At 48.6% G+C, this 15,364-nt stretch overlaps 1 protein-coding gene across 1 annotated transcript in view; it reads right to left on the bottom strand.

Annotated features, from left to right (window-relative positions):
- Positions 1–465: 465 nt before the first annotated feature.
- The window catches only part of Plxdc1 (plexin domain containing 1), a 55,973-nt gene continuing 41,074 nt past the window's right edge, over positions 466–15,364 (bottom strand). The window contains exons 9-14 of the mRNA XM_008845282.3: positions 14,935–15,016; positions 11,081–11,141; positions 8,598–8,730; positions 5,374–5,409; positions 2,681–2,841; positions 466–1,825 (exon numbers count right to left, since the gene is read on the bottom strand). Coding sequence (XP_008843504.1) covers positions 1,706–1,825; positions 2,681–2,841; positions 5,374–5,409; positions 8,598–8,730; positions 11,081–11,141; positions 14,935–15,016 — 593 coding nt within the window. The 3' untranslated portion in view covers positions 466–1,705. The remainder of the gene's footprint in view (positions 1,826–2,680; positions 2,842–5,373; positions 5,410–8,597; positions 8,731–11,080; positions 11,142–14,934; positions 15,017–15,364) is intronic.

A 15,364-nucleotide genomic window follows, 5' to 3' on the forward strand; every position in this document is an offset into this window, starting at 1 on the left:
TTGTCTCGGGAATCCAGAATGGTTGGCCAAGCTTCAGGTGAGACATGTGCTGGAGTTTAGGAGTGGGACAGATGGTGCCGTCCACTGTGCAAGGTCACAGCCCGAGTTTCCCTGCTAGTATCTCAGACCCTGTGGTCTTCGATGCCTTGCTGGTTGGTCACCGGCAAAGACCGCCAGAAGGGCTGGATGTGGAGGATGTAGACCTGGCTGTCTTCTGAAACCTGTAAAGCATTCTATGCTGCTCACGGTCTCAAGTCCCTCCTGTAGTCCTCGTCCCCACAGACTTCTCTCCTTTGGTTTAGGAAGCAGTGTAGCCATCCAGCATATTTCCAGCTCTGCTTGTCGTCAATGTCCTTGCTTAAATCAACCCTGGAGCAGCTGGAAAGGTGTCAGTCAAGGCTCTGGTGTGTCTGGGCATCTGCAGACAGCCTTCCCTCCTCCCATTGACCCACCATGTGCTCAGACTTCTGCTTTCACCACTCCTTACTGCCCAAAAGGAGCAGAGAGGATGTGGAGACAGTGGCTTAACATTTATTTGCTGCTGATCGTTCTTTTTTTGGAATGAGGGTGAGTTCTAGATTTTCATTCTCACCACCCTTCAGAAGTAGTCTCGGCTCATCACTGGGATAGAAGTCTTTTAAAACCAGGCTAAGTATGGAAGATTCAATTCCCTGTCTTCCAGAGCTGCTTGCAGAGCTGGGAGATGGAGGCCACTTTCCAGGTCAAGGTCTTGTGTGGAAAGTCCCTCCCTCCCTGCCACGTTCTCTGTGCCTACCTTCCTGGCAGCTCTGTGTTTCAACAGGATGCCACTGAAGCTCCCTGCTTGTGTGTGGGGGGGGGAGTATCTCAAGAAAACCTCTAGCCTCTGCCCCCTTTTGTCTTTAATGGCTATAAAAATCCCCACCCAGGTCAGCCAGGAAAAATATGAACCAGACAAGTTGTGCCTTTGGAGGAACCCACTGGCACTGACATCAGAACAGGCCAGTGAGTGAAATGGGCACCAGACAGGTGGAGAGCAAGCAGCTCCACACAATACTGGAAGCTGTGCAAGACCAGCTTGCAAGATGGAGGCTGGGTGGCAGGGCGTGGTGCAGATTAGGCTGCAGGCTGCAGCGCTCAGATGCAAGCTCTAGGTCTCTGCAGAAAAGATGAGGCAAAGGGAATGAGGCTAGAAATGCAAACTTCCCCAAGGTTCTTTTCTCTCCTCTCATTTGGCCTCTGTCTCAGGTAGGTATGAAAGCTCAGATTGGGGGAACCCCTTCTTGAGGCTTCCAGAGACACAGAGGCTGGGGCCAAGGACCAGCTCTAGAGTCTATGGACCCTGGTATGCAGTAGCCCCAGTCCCAACTTTTCGTTAACTTGTGTCCCACACAGGGGCTTTGGGTGACCAGGAGCAAGACACGAGGCCATCTCCAGGGGGACGGGGCTCTGCCACAGCTTCAGAGTAGACCACTGAGAGACCTAGAAGAGGAAACTCCTCTAAGCAATGGCATTATGAGGTCACTGTTCCTTTAAAAAACTCTCATCGTTTTCCTGAACCCCATTTTACTTGGGGTGTGAGAACTGAACTGTGGTTCTGGCACCATAAGCAGTTGTCTTATCTTCCTGGCCCAGGGCCAGCTCAGAGGAGGCCAGGAAAAGCCACTTCTCCTCTTTGCTGTAACTCATCTTTCTTGCAGTCCCCAGGTCTCTTTGTCTGGTGCTCTTAGCACTGCTCGGCCTCCATGAAACCCTCCTTCTCATGGCCCGAAGGCTCAACCTCTGTATAGGTAGAGTGGTTGGGGTGGTTGCGGAACTTCATGGCTGGCCAGTGGTGAGGTCTCCGCTGCAGGGGCACAGAAGCAAAGTCAGAGTGTATGACCCCTTCATAAACCCCACCCCTGAGGGATGTGCCATGGGAGCTCTCTAGGAGCCAGGTGAAAGTCAGGGCCAGTCTCTCCACAAGATGCCTCACTGTAAGCTCCTTGCCACTTCAAACCCTGTGTAGTCCTGGCTGGCCTAGAGTTCTCTATGGAAACCAGGCTGGCCTTGAACTTGCAGCAGTCCTCCTGCTTCTTCCTCCTAAGTATTGGGATTGAAGGTGTGCACCACCGTACCTGGCATTTTTAGAAGTCAGGTTTGGAAGGAGCACATTTTATCCCTCACTTTGTAGAATTAAATACTTTGTAGAGCTAAATGCTTTTTAGAGCTAAATGCTTCAGCACCAGAATGGAGAGCCAAGACTGTGGAAGTAAATGATGAGGTGAACCACAGACCCCAAAATGATCTGGGAGGCTCTGGAAATGCCAAAGCAGCCCTCTAGAAGGCATAGGCTCTGCATCAGAGTCAGTGGGAAAGTTACTGAAGATTCTGAGGCCTACCTTGAACCCACCCCACTGGAATCCTGTGGCCTGAGGACCTGGAGTTCCTTGCTGATACCTAAGAAGGCTAAGAATTCAGAGCAAGTGGCAAGACCCTGCCAGTAATTTTAAAAAGCTGAGGGAACCACATAGGCCTCTGGGTAATGAGGTCAGTGGGTTTGTGACCCAGGGGAGGTCCCAAATGGGTCACCACTATACCCCTTCCTAAGAGGGATCATACAGAAGTTCTGTCTGATACCTGTGCCACATAAACACTGTTGAGCAATTCACAAAAGGCACCATCAGATTGTGACCTCCTAGAAGGCAAATCCCACACTGACCTCGATGAAGAAGAGTGCGGCATTGGAGTTAGGGTGGCCACTGATGTAAATTCCAGCCAGGATGATGGCTGCCACCAGAAGCACAGCCAGCACAATGCCTACAATGGTACCCAGGTGTACAGGGGGACCCTTAGTCTTCGGGGACAAATTGTCCTGAAGGCCTGTGGAAAGATGGGTAGAACAGGGAGTGACTTCAGGGGAGAAAGTAAAGTTGGACTCTAGAGTCTTAGGTTCTGACAAAGTCTTAGAGATGAAAGCCCATATTTTTCAAATGTGGAAAGGTGAGGAGGGAGTTGGTGGAATTATTATAACATTAATGTTCTGATACCTTTAAGGTATTTTCCAAAATCATTTAGAAGTTTCCCAAATGTCTAATAAGGATCCCTAGGGAGCTCTCTTGTATACCTGTGCCATATAAGCACTTTTAAGGAATCCATAAAAGAGTTAAGAATCCATAGTTAAGCATCTGGAATCTTGGGCTTGTGAGATGGTTCAGTAGGTAAAGGCACTTGTTGCTGAGCCAGATGGTCTAGTTTTGATTTGACCCCCTAGGAACCACATGGTGGAAAGAGAGGACTAACTCCTGCAAGTTGTCCTCTGACCCCCACAGAGGTACGAGGTGGCACATATGTACTGCCCCCCAACACACACAAAATTTGGGGATCTTAACTGGATGTAGTTTTGCGTGCTTGTAATCTCAGCATTTGGGAGGTGGATGCCAGGGAATTCAAGGTCATCCTCACCTACATAGTGAATTTGAACCCAACCTGGACTATATGCCATCCTGTCTCAAAAGTGTGTGTGTGTGTGTGTGTGTGTGTGTGTGTGTGTGTGAATCTAGACTGGCTGCTTGGGTTCAAATCTATACTCTGCCACTTACTAGCTATGTGATCTTGGACAAGTTAACCTCTGTGGGTTTCTGTTATCATTTTTGTAGAGCAAGGATAATAACTACCTAACTGGGGTTATTGTAAGGTGGACAAAATGACATAGCTCATAGGATGGGTGTGGTGGCACATGCCTTTAATCCTAGCAAAGGCAGGTGGATCTCTGAGTTCTAGGCCAATCTGGTCTGCATAGCAAATTGCAACACAACGAGACTCTGTCCCAAAAAGAAAGAAAGAAAGAAAGAAAGAAAGAGTTCACATCAAGTCCTTTGGACCACACCTGGCTGCTCGGAAGTCCTCAACCAGTATTACTGGTTACATTACTATAATAGCAAATGACCATATTTATCCTTGTCATTTTCTATTACCAGATTGAGACCTCCTGGAGGGAAGGGGTAGTGTCCAGCTCTTAAACACACTGGGGTGGGTTCACTGTAAAATGGGCTCACACCTCAACTGAGTTTTGAGGGGTAAACTAGGTCCTCTGGAGGCACTTGGTACTACTCTCTGAGAACATCCCAAGCATCTGAAATACATCCCAAGGAGGAAAGGGAACATTTTCCATAGACTGTAGAGCTGGATGCTTATCCAGTCCCACCCTTTCTTGTATGACTGAAGTAATGAAAACACAGAGAAGTTAAACAATTTGCCCAGGAACACACAGTGCCAGTCACTAAGAAGCCTGGTTCCCTAACATTACTTGGGATGGATATTTGCTGATTCCCCCTAACTAATGTGGAGGAATGAGCTACAGAAGACAGATGTACATACTAGCAACAGAAATACTGAATCCTCTCCAGCTGTCGGGTGGGATAGGAGACATTGGAGCATGGGGATTTTAGTAGGATGCTGCATGCATCCGAATTCTTGATCTTCCCATCCTCTTAGCTCTGCTGGGCACTGTGCATACAGAGGTAACCCACAATAGAAACCATCCAAGCCACTCCAGTGCATGTTAGGGCCTCCATCTGCCATCACAGGGGAGTTGAAAAGAACACACCCCAGGCTAGCCTCCCCTGACTTCATTGGCCATCAGCCTGCAGCCTGCTATGACCCTGTGATCTGACTGTCAGGGTTGTGTCTGATGAGCACAAGGCACAGAGCTGGTAGAGCCTGGCATGATCCTTCCCTCACCAAACACACAGACTTTCACACTTACTGTCAGAGTGAGCAATGATACTCTCTCTACAGGGAGATGTACAGACCACACTGTTAATAACTGGCCTCTTCCATTGAACTCTAAAGAACTACCTTGGTCTTGGAGCTAGAGAGGCATTCCTACACCCACTCTTGCAGTGGCTGCAGCAAGGGCAGGACTGACTCTGAGTAAGGCACAGGGGAGGAGACCCCTTTCCCAAGAACAGAGAACATCTTCCCTGTCCTCCTAACAGCTGGAAGCAGCCCACCTTTTGGCACCCCACAAAGCAGCAGTGGAGAATGTATGTACTCTCTGCCAACAAGGAAGAAAACTGGATGTGGAAGAAGCTGCTCTCCCCATATGACTATGAGGCCCACAGGAAGGCAGGGTCATGGTCACAGGTCCCCCTGCCAGGTGGCCCTGGCTCAGCCATTCCCTTCCTCTAACTCCTTTCAGGGCAGTGGACACAGGCGGCTCATGGCTGATGTGAGCGGTGTCTAGGATAGACATATTTCATCGACCTAGGGTCTGTGGCCCAGGCCCTCTTCCCTCCCACTCAGTAGGAGGTCTTAGCTGTCTTCCTCTCTCCCTCCTCCCCCTGCTGTGCCTTCTCAAGGTGGGCCCATGGCCAGGGGTCTGGTTGAAGGACCACCTGGCCCTGTACTCACCATCTTCTCCTGCGTAGGGATTCAGCTTGGTATCATCTTCAAAGAGGACAGAAGGAGCAAGATTAGTGGAATGGTTCAGACCTCTGGCACCCTAGCTCTGGATGGGACTTTTAGGAGGTTCATTTCAACTTTTCATTTTAGATACAAGGTAGGTGACCTGCCCAAAGCTACATAGTAGGGTAATGGGGGAAGGGTAGAGCAAGACAGCTTTTCCAGTCTTGTGTTCATTCAGTCAACAAATATTATACTGTTTACAATGGGCTGGGCTTTGGGGTAGGGTAGGTGAGATCATAGGTAATGGATGGACATGGTCCCCATCCACATCAGGTAACAGGGATGGAGGGGCTATTAAACTCCATACAATTTCGGAGTGCAGCTTTATTGTTGAGCTCTTGCTAGGCATGGGGCATGTGGGAGCCTCTGGGTTTTGCCTCCAGCACAAAAATGGTAAATAAATAAACGTGAGGAAGCTGTCTCTAAAGGCTTCACCCAGATCATGGGAATCAAGCAAAGCTTCCCAAAGGGAGGAAGTGATTTTTAAGCTACGAAGGGGGGACATGAGAGCCCAGAGTTAAAGAATTTGCCAGCTGAGCAGTAGAAAGCAGCTGTGTACACTATGGGGTGGAGAGACAAAGGGGTGGGGCAGGCGACTGGAGTGCTGTGTGGAAACGTTGCCTGGCCTTCTAAGGGGCAGCCAGAAGCTGTGGAAGGCCTGCAGAGGGCCAGTGATTTGCTCTTAGGCCCTAAAACCTACAGCTACTTCAACAACCCCTCTATACACCTCAAGGTATCTGCCTACAACTTTCTCAATCTCTTCCCAGGGTAGACCCTCTTTCGAGGGTTCTGTCATAAGTGGGAAAGAAAGCCAGACTTTGGTGTCTGGAGAATGCCCCACAGCACTGAAGACTGTGGCTCTAATCACCTGAACATGAACAGACTTGACCACTCCACAGTTTATAGCATCCTATCCCCTTCACCCACAGCACCATGCATATCATTAGTGACTTTTAGTGGTGCCTATGTTTGTTTAAGGTGTGCCAGGCCCTAGAATTTTCTTTCCTCCTGCTATGTGTCACAGCTCTAAGCTGCTGTGGAAGCAGCTGGAAAGAGAGTGGCAAAAGAAGCTGCTCCAGGCTCTTCAGACCCCTGGGCTCCCATACCTTTGAGCTCCTGGGTATACTGTTCCTCCCCCAATGCCTGTTCTCTCCCACCCTATTGTGGCTTCCTCCCTCAATGTCCCACCCCTAAAAACTCTGCATGACTGGCCTTAGGGTCCCAACCTTTATTGAAAGTTGGTATTTTGTCCATCATGGAATTGTTAATTTCGATTTTTATAAATAACACATTAAATTATTTATCTTGACTATTGCTTTAGGGTTTTTTGTTTTTGTTTTTTTTCACCTAAATTGAATGCCCCCTCGGGGCCTATGAGTGAAAGCAGGATTTGCATTCAGCTCCCAGATGTTATGTCCTGGGCTCCCTGCCCATGTAGCTGCCCTTCCAGCTTCTGACGCAGCTGCTCCACCAGATGGCTACCCTCTGAGTGGGGGCTGCTTGCTCTCAGCTCAGTGCTGGCTCAGACATGCCCGGTAAGCAAGCACAAGTTTAATGGAAGGCAAATGACTCAGAATTCTCTCTCTCTCTCTCTCTCTGTCTTTTCTAGACAGGGTCTCCCTGTAGCCTCAGCTGGCCTAACTCACTATGTAGACCAGGCTGGCCTCGAACTCACAGAGATCTGCCTGCCTCTGTCACCACATCCGGAGATTCAGAATTCTCTTTAAGGACAAAGTCACCCCATCCTTGGTTATTAACTTCCTAAGGACAAAGTTCCTTTCTGCTTCCTCTTCACCGAAATCCATAGAATCCCGGGGCAGTGACACCTACTCCATTCTCTGCCCCATCTGGTCAGCTCATTATTCCTGGCCACTTCAGAGTGTCAGCTGTCAGAACCGGCTCCTGTGTTCTCATTTTGCTATCTTCCTATGTCCTGAATCTATATAGATCCACTTCCATTTCTCTCAGCTTGGAGAAAGGCCAGAGAAAGATCACTGTTCTTAGAGTCCCCTGAGATCTGCCTCCATCTCTTCCTGTCTGTGTCACCCTGGGCAAGTCATCCCCCTCAAGTCTTAGTGTCTTCACTACAAAATGTGGACATGACAATATCAACTTCCAAGATTGTGAGGGTAGGATGTCAATTCGTGTATGACTTTACACCCCACCCCCAGCACGCAGTTAATGCCCCCAAGATGTCAGGTCTCCAACATTGTCTCATTCTCCCCCAGTCAGGTCTGCTACCCTGCTCTAACTCTCTAGTCTACTAGGTGATGTTACTTTGCCTCTTATGAGCCCCTTACTGTAAAGAAGGACTGTGACTACATAATGTTTTCAGATACTTTTTCTTCTCCCTTCTCCTCTCCAGGGATGCTGTAGAGAACTCACAATTCTTTTAGCCTTCCTAAGGGGAAGGGATCAAATCTAGAATTGAATCCTAAAGAGGTTTGAGGAGCAGGAAAGATTCAAAGCCCTTAGGACTAGAGGAGGCTTCAGGGCCTTCTAGAATTACTGTGGGATGCCTCCGGGTGTCTGGACCTGTGGTAGCCTCCGAGACCCCCAGGCCTCGAGTAAGCACCTCCACTCAGAAGGGAACCATCTGGTGGAGCAGCAGCATCAGGAGCTAGAAGGGCAGCTACATGGGCAAGTAGCTCAGGACACAACATCTGGGAGACAAGTGCAAATCCTAGGATGCTTGGGCCTTGGTAGACAGGGTGATGGGTGCAGGGTACCAACCCAAGATGGAGAATATCATGGTCCTACCTGGAGTTTCTGCTCTCACAAGGTCACAAGATTGGGGGACCAGAATGTTCAAAGGGAAATGTCTATTACTCTAGCCTAGTGGAGTCTTAAAGTCAGAAGTAAAGCTAAACTGGACCTGGTAGCAAAAGCCTAAAATCCTAGCACTTGAGAGGTAGGGTGGGGGGTTGGGGGAGAGGGAAGATCAGGAGTTCAAGGCCATCCAAGCCAGTCTGGGCTATATGAGACCTTGCTTCAAAAAAGCAAAAGCATCTGAGATTCCAAGTTCAAGACCACTCTTGAGCTAAGTTCTCTGAATGTCAGTACTGTGTTAGGAAAAGGGTAGGGCAATTCCTGTCCTCTGAGATGGTCCCTGTCAGAGGCAGCAATGGCTCTTTCTGGGGCTTTTCTCTCCCCCAGGACTCAGGCCTTACCTTCTGTGGTGAGGCTGTCGATGATGAGAGAAGCAGAGGTAGTATAGTCGTCATCAAAGGGGCTGAAGGAGCTGTCAGGAGAGGCTGAATAGTGGTCCTCATCCTGGAAGTCCTCACATGTCCTTCCCTCTGCCTGCAAGAGAGCCCAGTGCTGCTTCTAGACATGGGTAGCCTTGAACGTGCAGAGAACTTGCACTTAGACTCAGCTCCTTGGGAAGTGGAGGTATGAGGATTGCTTGAGCCCAGGAGCTCAAGACCACCCTGGGCAGCATAGCAAGACTTTGTCTCAGAAAAAAAAATAAAATTAAAAAGAATTTAAACGGAAGCTTCTACTTTATCCTGGAAGTGTCTTATCTTATAGGACAATTTATTTTGTCAGCTACTTCAAATCCTTCCTTAAGGAAAAAGCTGAGATGCCAATTTTAAGTAGAGCAAATCTGAACGGTCACCAACAGCAAATGTCAGCCTGGTGAGCTGGACAAGATTCTTGGGTTTTTTTTTTCTTTTTAACATTTTTTACATTTAGGACTGGAGAAATGGCTTGGCAGTTAAAAGTAATGGCTGCTCTTGCAGATGACCCAGGTTTGAATCCTAGCACCCACATAGCAGCTAACAACTGTTTATAACTCCCATTTGAGGGGATCTGACACCCTCTTATGGCCTCCACAGGCACTCCACAACACAGTGAGTGCACTTGCATATAAGCAGGCATAACACTCATACGTGTAAAGTAAAAATAATTTTTTTTTGGTCTTTTTGAGACAGGGTCTCCCTATAGCCCCAGCTGGCCTGGAACTCACTTTGTAGATCAGGCTGGCCTTGAACTCACAGAGATCCACCTACCTCTGCCTCCTGAGTGCTGGAATCAAAGGCATGTGCCATTACACCCAGCAAAAAGAAATTTTAAAAAATTATTTATTATTTTTATTTTATGAGTGTATTGCCTGCATGTAGGTAAGTGCACCCATGTCATGAAATGCCCATGGAGGACAGAAGAGGCCATCAGGTCCCTTGGAACTGGAGTTATGGACAGTCATTAGCTGCCATGTGCGTTCTGGGATTTGAATCCAAGTCTTCTGCAAAAACAACCAGTGTTCTTAACTGCTGAGCCATCTCTCCAGCCCCCGCAAAAAGAAATTTTAAAAATTAAAAAAAAAATTTTTACAACTGGGCGTGGTGGCATGTCTTTAATCCCAACACTTGGGAGGCAGAGGCAGGTCAATCTCTGTGTGTTCAAGGCCAGCCTGGTTTACATAGTGAGTTCCAGGTCAGCTGGGGCTAGAGGGAGACCCTCTCTTAAAAAAGACCAAAAAAATTTTTTTTACATTTATTTATTTTATGTGTACGTGTGCACATGTATATGATATGTGCATATGTATATGAAGAGGACAAATTTCAAGAGTCAGTTCTTTTTTTTTTTTTTGTCTTTTTGATACAGGATCTCCCTGTAGCCCCAACTGTCCTGGAACTCACTATGTAGACCAGGCTGGCCTTGAACTCACAGAGATCTGCCTGACTCTGCCTCCCGAGTGCTGGGATTAAAGGCATGTGCCACCACGCCCGGCTCAAGAGTCAGTTCTTTTACTACCACGTGGGTCCTAGAAATCTAGTTCTCACACTTGGCAGCTTACCAAGCCATCTTGCTGGCCCAAGATTCTTTTTTCTTAAAGCCCTAGAAAGACACCAAGGAGGGAAGCCAGAGGGTTCATTTTAAACAATGAGCCCGGCAGCTTCTAGCTGTGAATGGCAGACCAAGTCTTCAAACTTCTCTGTGCCTCAGTTTCCCCTCTGGTCAATGAGGGCCTTGGTCATGTTAAGAGCAAGTACAGGGCAGCTCACAGTGATGTGCTTGGCATGTAAGGTTTGCTTGGGTTGCAGGAGATAGCAGAAGGATGTGTGCATTTGAGGCTAGCCTGGGCTTCATAGAGAGATCCTATATGAGATGGAGAGGGAAAGGAGAGGGCTGGGAATGGTGCATAGATGAAATCACCTGTGCTCCAATGTTAGGAGATGCTTCCTGATCAAAAGCAACGTGTTGACTGTGCTAGAGAAGTAAACTGGACAGGATTTTAAGTAGAAGATACCTGAAAAACTTCTCCTCACCCCCAGAACGACTGCCTCCCTGCAAAACCAGGGGGCTGGAGCTTCATTAACACCAGGAGTACTGTCTCCCAGAAAATCCAGGTGTGGATATGGCCAGATCCAACATTCCCTCTCCTCTGCAGGACCAGAATTCCTAGGGGCTGCCTCCTCAAGGCCACATCACCAGCAGGGCTTGTCTCAAGGACCCCCAAGAGCCAGAAAACCCTCCAAAGTGGACTTATTGGCTCAGAGAAGTCTGAAAAATGCATCTTGGATGGAAGAGAGGAGGAGGCCTTCATGAGCTAAAGTCATCTTGAGACGAGTTATTCGGGGCAGAGTCTTCTGCAGTACCCCTGCCCTGCCCAGAACAGGAGCTATAGCAGAGCACTCATGCGTCTCACCTCCTGGGCACAGCCGTAGGCCAGCCACTCCTGCCGGTAGCGGTCAAAGCCACTGGAACATCTACAGGGGGAATCAAAAGATCAGAGATGTGAGAGCAGAGGATCCCTCCCCTCTCATCTCCCCCTCTTCAATAATAGTTCTGTGTCGATAGTGAGGAGAGGGGTTCAACTCCAGGTGGGCTGGTAAAGTTCCTGAAGGACACTGCACAGATGCCCTGGGCACGCAATGATTGTAGGACCTGCAGTCAGAACCTCACACCCTCTATTTTTCTTCCTCCTTCAGACCCAACTCCCCAGACCAAGCCTACATCTGCCCAGTTGTGTCTGTGTTGTGCAGGACTACACAACCTCTGTTAACTGTCAGTCTCTCTGCTCATAAGGCATTGCTGGGAATCTAGGAAGTCTAGGTCTGTGCTTTTGTCTGGAGAAAAGTCTGCTCATTCAAGCCTTCTCCATTACTGTTGAGTGGTCTTCCCTCAGAAGCACAGGCTGGGTGGAAGGTGGTGGCAGCCGATGTGGCCAACTGCTCCCTGTATGATTGCAAGGGGGAAGCAATAAAGGTGGTTGCAAGAGCTGACAAGGATCTTTAGAGAAGTCACTGCAGTTCAGTGAGAAGACACTAAAAGCTTCCCTAGGGAGAGAGTGGGGCATGAGGATGAACCTTAAAATGTTCTTCATGGCATCCTGCTTCTGTTCTTCCCTCTATGGCCCCAGGGGAAGCCCCCAAGCCCTACTCAAGCCCAGGGACATCTGGGAGGAAAGAATAACACCCTGAGTCACAGCCCAGAGTTCTCAGCAAGTTAACTCAGCACCAGCAGCCACCACCATCTGCCCAAGCCCCAGTGAGGCCAAGGCAAAGCTTTCCCAGGGTTATCTGATGAGACTTCCATGCCTGGGCCACCAGATCCTCTCAGGCCCTCTGGGCCCACTGTTTTAAGGGTTGGAGAACAAAGGGCTTTTGGAAACTAGAACTCAAGCTTCCTTTAGATGAAGCTGGTATTTTTTTTCATTATTTTTCTTTTTTAAAATTATTTTTATTTACTATTTTTATTTTATGTGTATATGTGTATTGCCTGCATGGAGGTAAGTGCACCCGTGTCATGCAATGACCACAGAGGTCAGAAGAGGCTGTCGGATCCCCTGGGACTGGAGTTACAGTTGTTAGCTGCCATGTGGGTGCTGGGATTTGAACCCGGGTCTTCTGCAAGAACAACCAGTGTTCTTAACCACTGAGCCATCTCTCCAGTCCCTAAATTATTTTTCTTTATTTTAGGTATATGAGTATATTGCCTGCATATATGTAAGTGCACCTGTGTTGTGGTTGTTAACCACCATGTCAGTTCTGGGAATTGAACCCAGGTCCTCTGCAAGATCAGCCTGTGCTCCTAACCTCTAAGCCAACTCTCTCCAGCCCCAAAGCTAATAGATTCTTTTAAGAGCCTTTAGTTTATGTCTAACAGCATCACATGCTAAGTCCAGAGTTAGTCAACCCTGACTCAAAGAAAGGCATGAGGACAGGCCATCGACTGAGTATCTCCTGAATGCCAGGCACTGCCCTAGACCCTGGTCACTTCAGCCATATCTCACAGGACCCTCCACAATGACACTGGAAGGTGAGAATAATGACCATCATTTCCTGAGCTAATTCCAAGGCTAAGATCACCCTTAGACTCCACCGTGGGCCAAGGGGCCAAGGGGCAGTGATGTGGGGTAAGAGGAAGATATTTGCCATGATAAATGAAATTGTTAAAGTCAGGGCAACGGCGGGGGGAGGGGGTGGCCGGGAAGCTCTGGGAGGCTGAAGACGGAGAGTGAATGGAGGAGAGGAGTGAAAAGAACCATGGGTGCCCCAGTGTACCAGCTTTGCACTTTGGCTTTTGAGGGACCTGGGATCAACTGTCATTTAGAGCTGAGGCTATAGAGAGCTGACAAGGGGAAACATGGGTTGGAGTGAGCCCAGGCCTGTGGATGTCTGGCTGGGGAACCAGTGCTTTCCAGCTCACACATATCTTTTGCCTCTGATGGAATGTCTCTGTTTCATCACTGACAGCAGAGACAGAGCCCCCATCAGAGCCCCTGTCCTTCCCTACCTGATTAGCATCTTCATCATCTTCATGTTGAAGGACCCCAGCTCTCTTTACACTGTCTCATCTCTGAGTTCGGGTGTGGTCACTAACTGGGGGTGGGGGTGTGAAGGGAGGGTTCGCTTTCGTCTGACCCATTTTGTAGTTCCTATGGCTCAGCTCGAGTTGGATGCTGAGTCATGTGTGGCAGCAGCCCCAGTATCCCAGAGATCATCCAAGGTCATCTCAAGCATCACCCCCAAGGCTCATAAAATGGTCTGCAGCTTTGAAAGTGTGAGATGAAACACTCCAAAAATCAGGTTCCTGGGACCCTAGGCCCTGGTGACCATGTCTTGTGGGTTGCTGGTCTCACACTATGTAGCTGAAGATAACATTGAGCTTCTGATCCTTCTGCACAGCCTCCCAAGTGATAAAATTACAGGCATGTGCTACCATGTCCTGATGGTTTTTTAACCAGGCGGTCCAGGTGATACTCACAGTCTACCAGAAATAAAGCTCCTCTCTAAGAAGAGTCAGGTAGGAGAGTCTACTCTACCATCTTCCTCTGAGGCCTCTACTGGATGGTTCTAGTAAAATGCTGTTTGGCATTGCAGAAGTTTAAATAATAGTGTGTGCCTCACCCACTTTGTCTCCCTGACTCACATACCCCAGGCCATTTTACAGGGTAAACAAACTGAGATCCCAAGAGACAGAAGAAAAGCACAGCTGGTGTGAAGCGCACCTGGGAAGCCCAGAGCCCTCTGCCCCTCTCTTCCTGACTGGGTGGCTGAGCTTCCTGTATGCCAGGTCGGCTGTCTATAGAGGCAAAAGCTTCTATTTCTGCTCTGGGATGTTGGAGAGAAGTAAAGGAAACATTGACAGCTGTATAACAGCTGCACGGGGACTTTGAGACTATAATTTTGCAATTATCAAGATGGCCTTAAAGGCTCTTGGAGATCCTAGGGTTTCCCACTCTCAAAAGAGCCCTCATCCCCCAAAGGAATCCGTTTTTCCCCTCTCCTGCCATTTATTTATCTTGGATAGGAAAACAGAGGTTGAATTACAAGTCTAATCTGTGGGGAAATTATTTCAGAACAAGGAGTGAGAGATGAGTTGGGTTTAAGAATTTTATCCCTGAAACTGAATCCCATCCAGAATTTCCTAGGCTTCCAAAACCAAGCAAGCATAGCCTTGTTGTTTCCTGGGTTTCCATGGATACCTTGACATCCACACCTCTGGTTTTCAGGAAACCCTGTTGCAACCCAGGAAAGATCTTAAGGCCGTGTTTTTGGGTCATGGAGCTTACCCAGTAGTAATGAGTCTGAGTCACAGTCTATCTCTGAGCTGTTGGTCCTGTACTTGTCTATAAATGAAGTACCATGGTAAAATGGAGGCCTGGAATCTCTCTAGAAATCCTGACACAAGGGGCCTGGAGTTCTGGGATGCCCAGAGCTATGGCCTGCTCTTTGTGAAGCCCTTTCCTAGAATGAGCCAATCTTCCTGGGAGTAAGGAGTAATTACAGCAACTGGAGTTTCCAGATGGTCTTCTAGAAGCCTGGCCACCCAAGGCCTCACTCTGCCACATACCCACCTTGTTCAGGCACAAGCCCCCACCAGAAACTCTCTTCTGTGACATTCTTGTCCTAAAGGTTAGAGTAGCACTGGCCAGAAAGACCCTTATGCTGGCAGATGGTGGGTAGTACAGCCTAAAGCTGGCATGGGCCCTAGCCATCCCCTGCCTGCCCCCCCATAGTCTGCTCTCAGGACTTAGTGCATAACCTGGACACAAACCTCTGCAGGACGTGGCACCAGCTGCAATTGAAGGTCAGGTCTGAAGACATGCAGGCGTCACAGCTCCGATGCTGTAAGCAGGCTGCAAAAGAGGAGGCAGTGAGTGCTCAGCATCATGGCACAGCGTGCTCAGCATCACGGCACAGCGTGCTCAGCATCACGGCACAGCGTGCTCAGCATCACGGCACAATGCCTGAATCCTGGGTCTGTCCCGAACTGCAGTGTTTCTGCTTAAGGCCATGACTGCCTCGCTCAGTTGAAGAGCAGCCAGAATTCTTTCTCCTTTCCCTCCAGACTACTGGCTCATGATGGTTAATCTTCATTGTCAACCTGACTGGATTTTAAATCACCTAGGAGATATACCTCTGGGTGTGTCTGTGAAGGCCTATTCAAAGAGGTTTAACTGAGAAGGGAAGACGGACCTTGAATG

Source organism: Nannospalax galili, unplaced genomic scaffold (genome assembly GCF_000622305.1).
Source record: "Nannospalax galili isolate Female #2095 unplaced genomic scaffold, S.galili_v1.0 scaffold1382, whole genome shotgun sequence".
Taxonomy (NCBI): Eukaryota; Metazoa; Chordata; class Mammalia; order Rodentia; family Spalacidae; genus Nannospalax; species Nannospalax galili.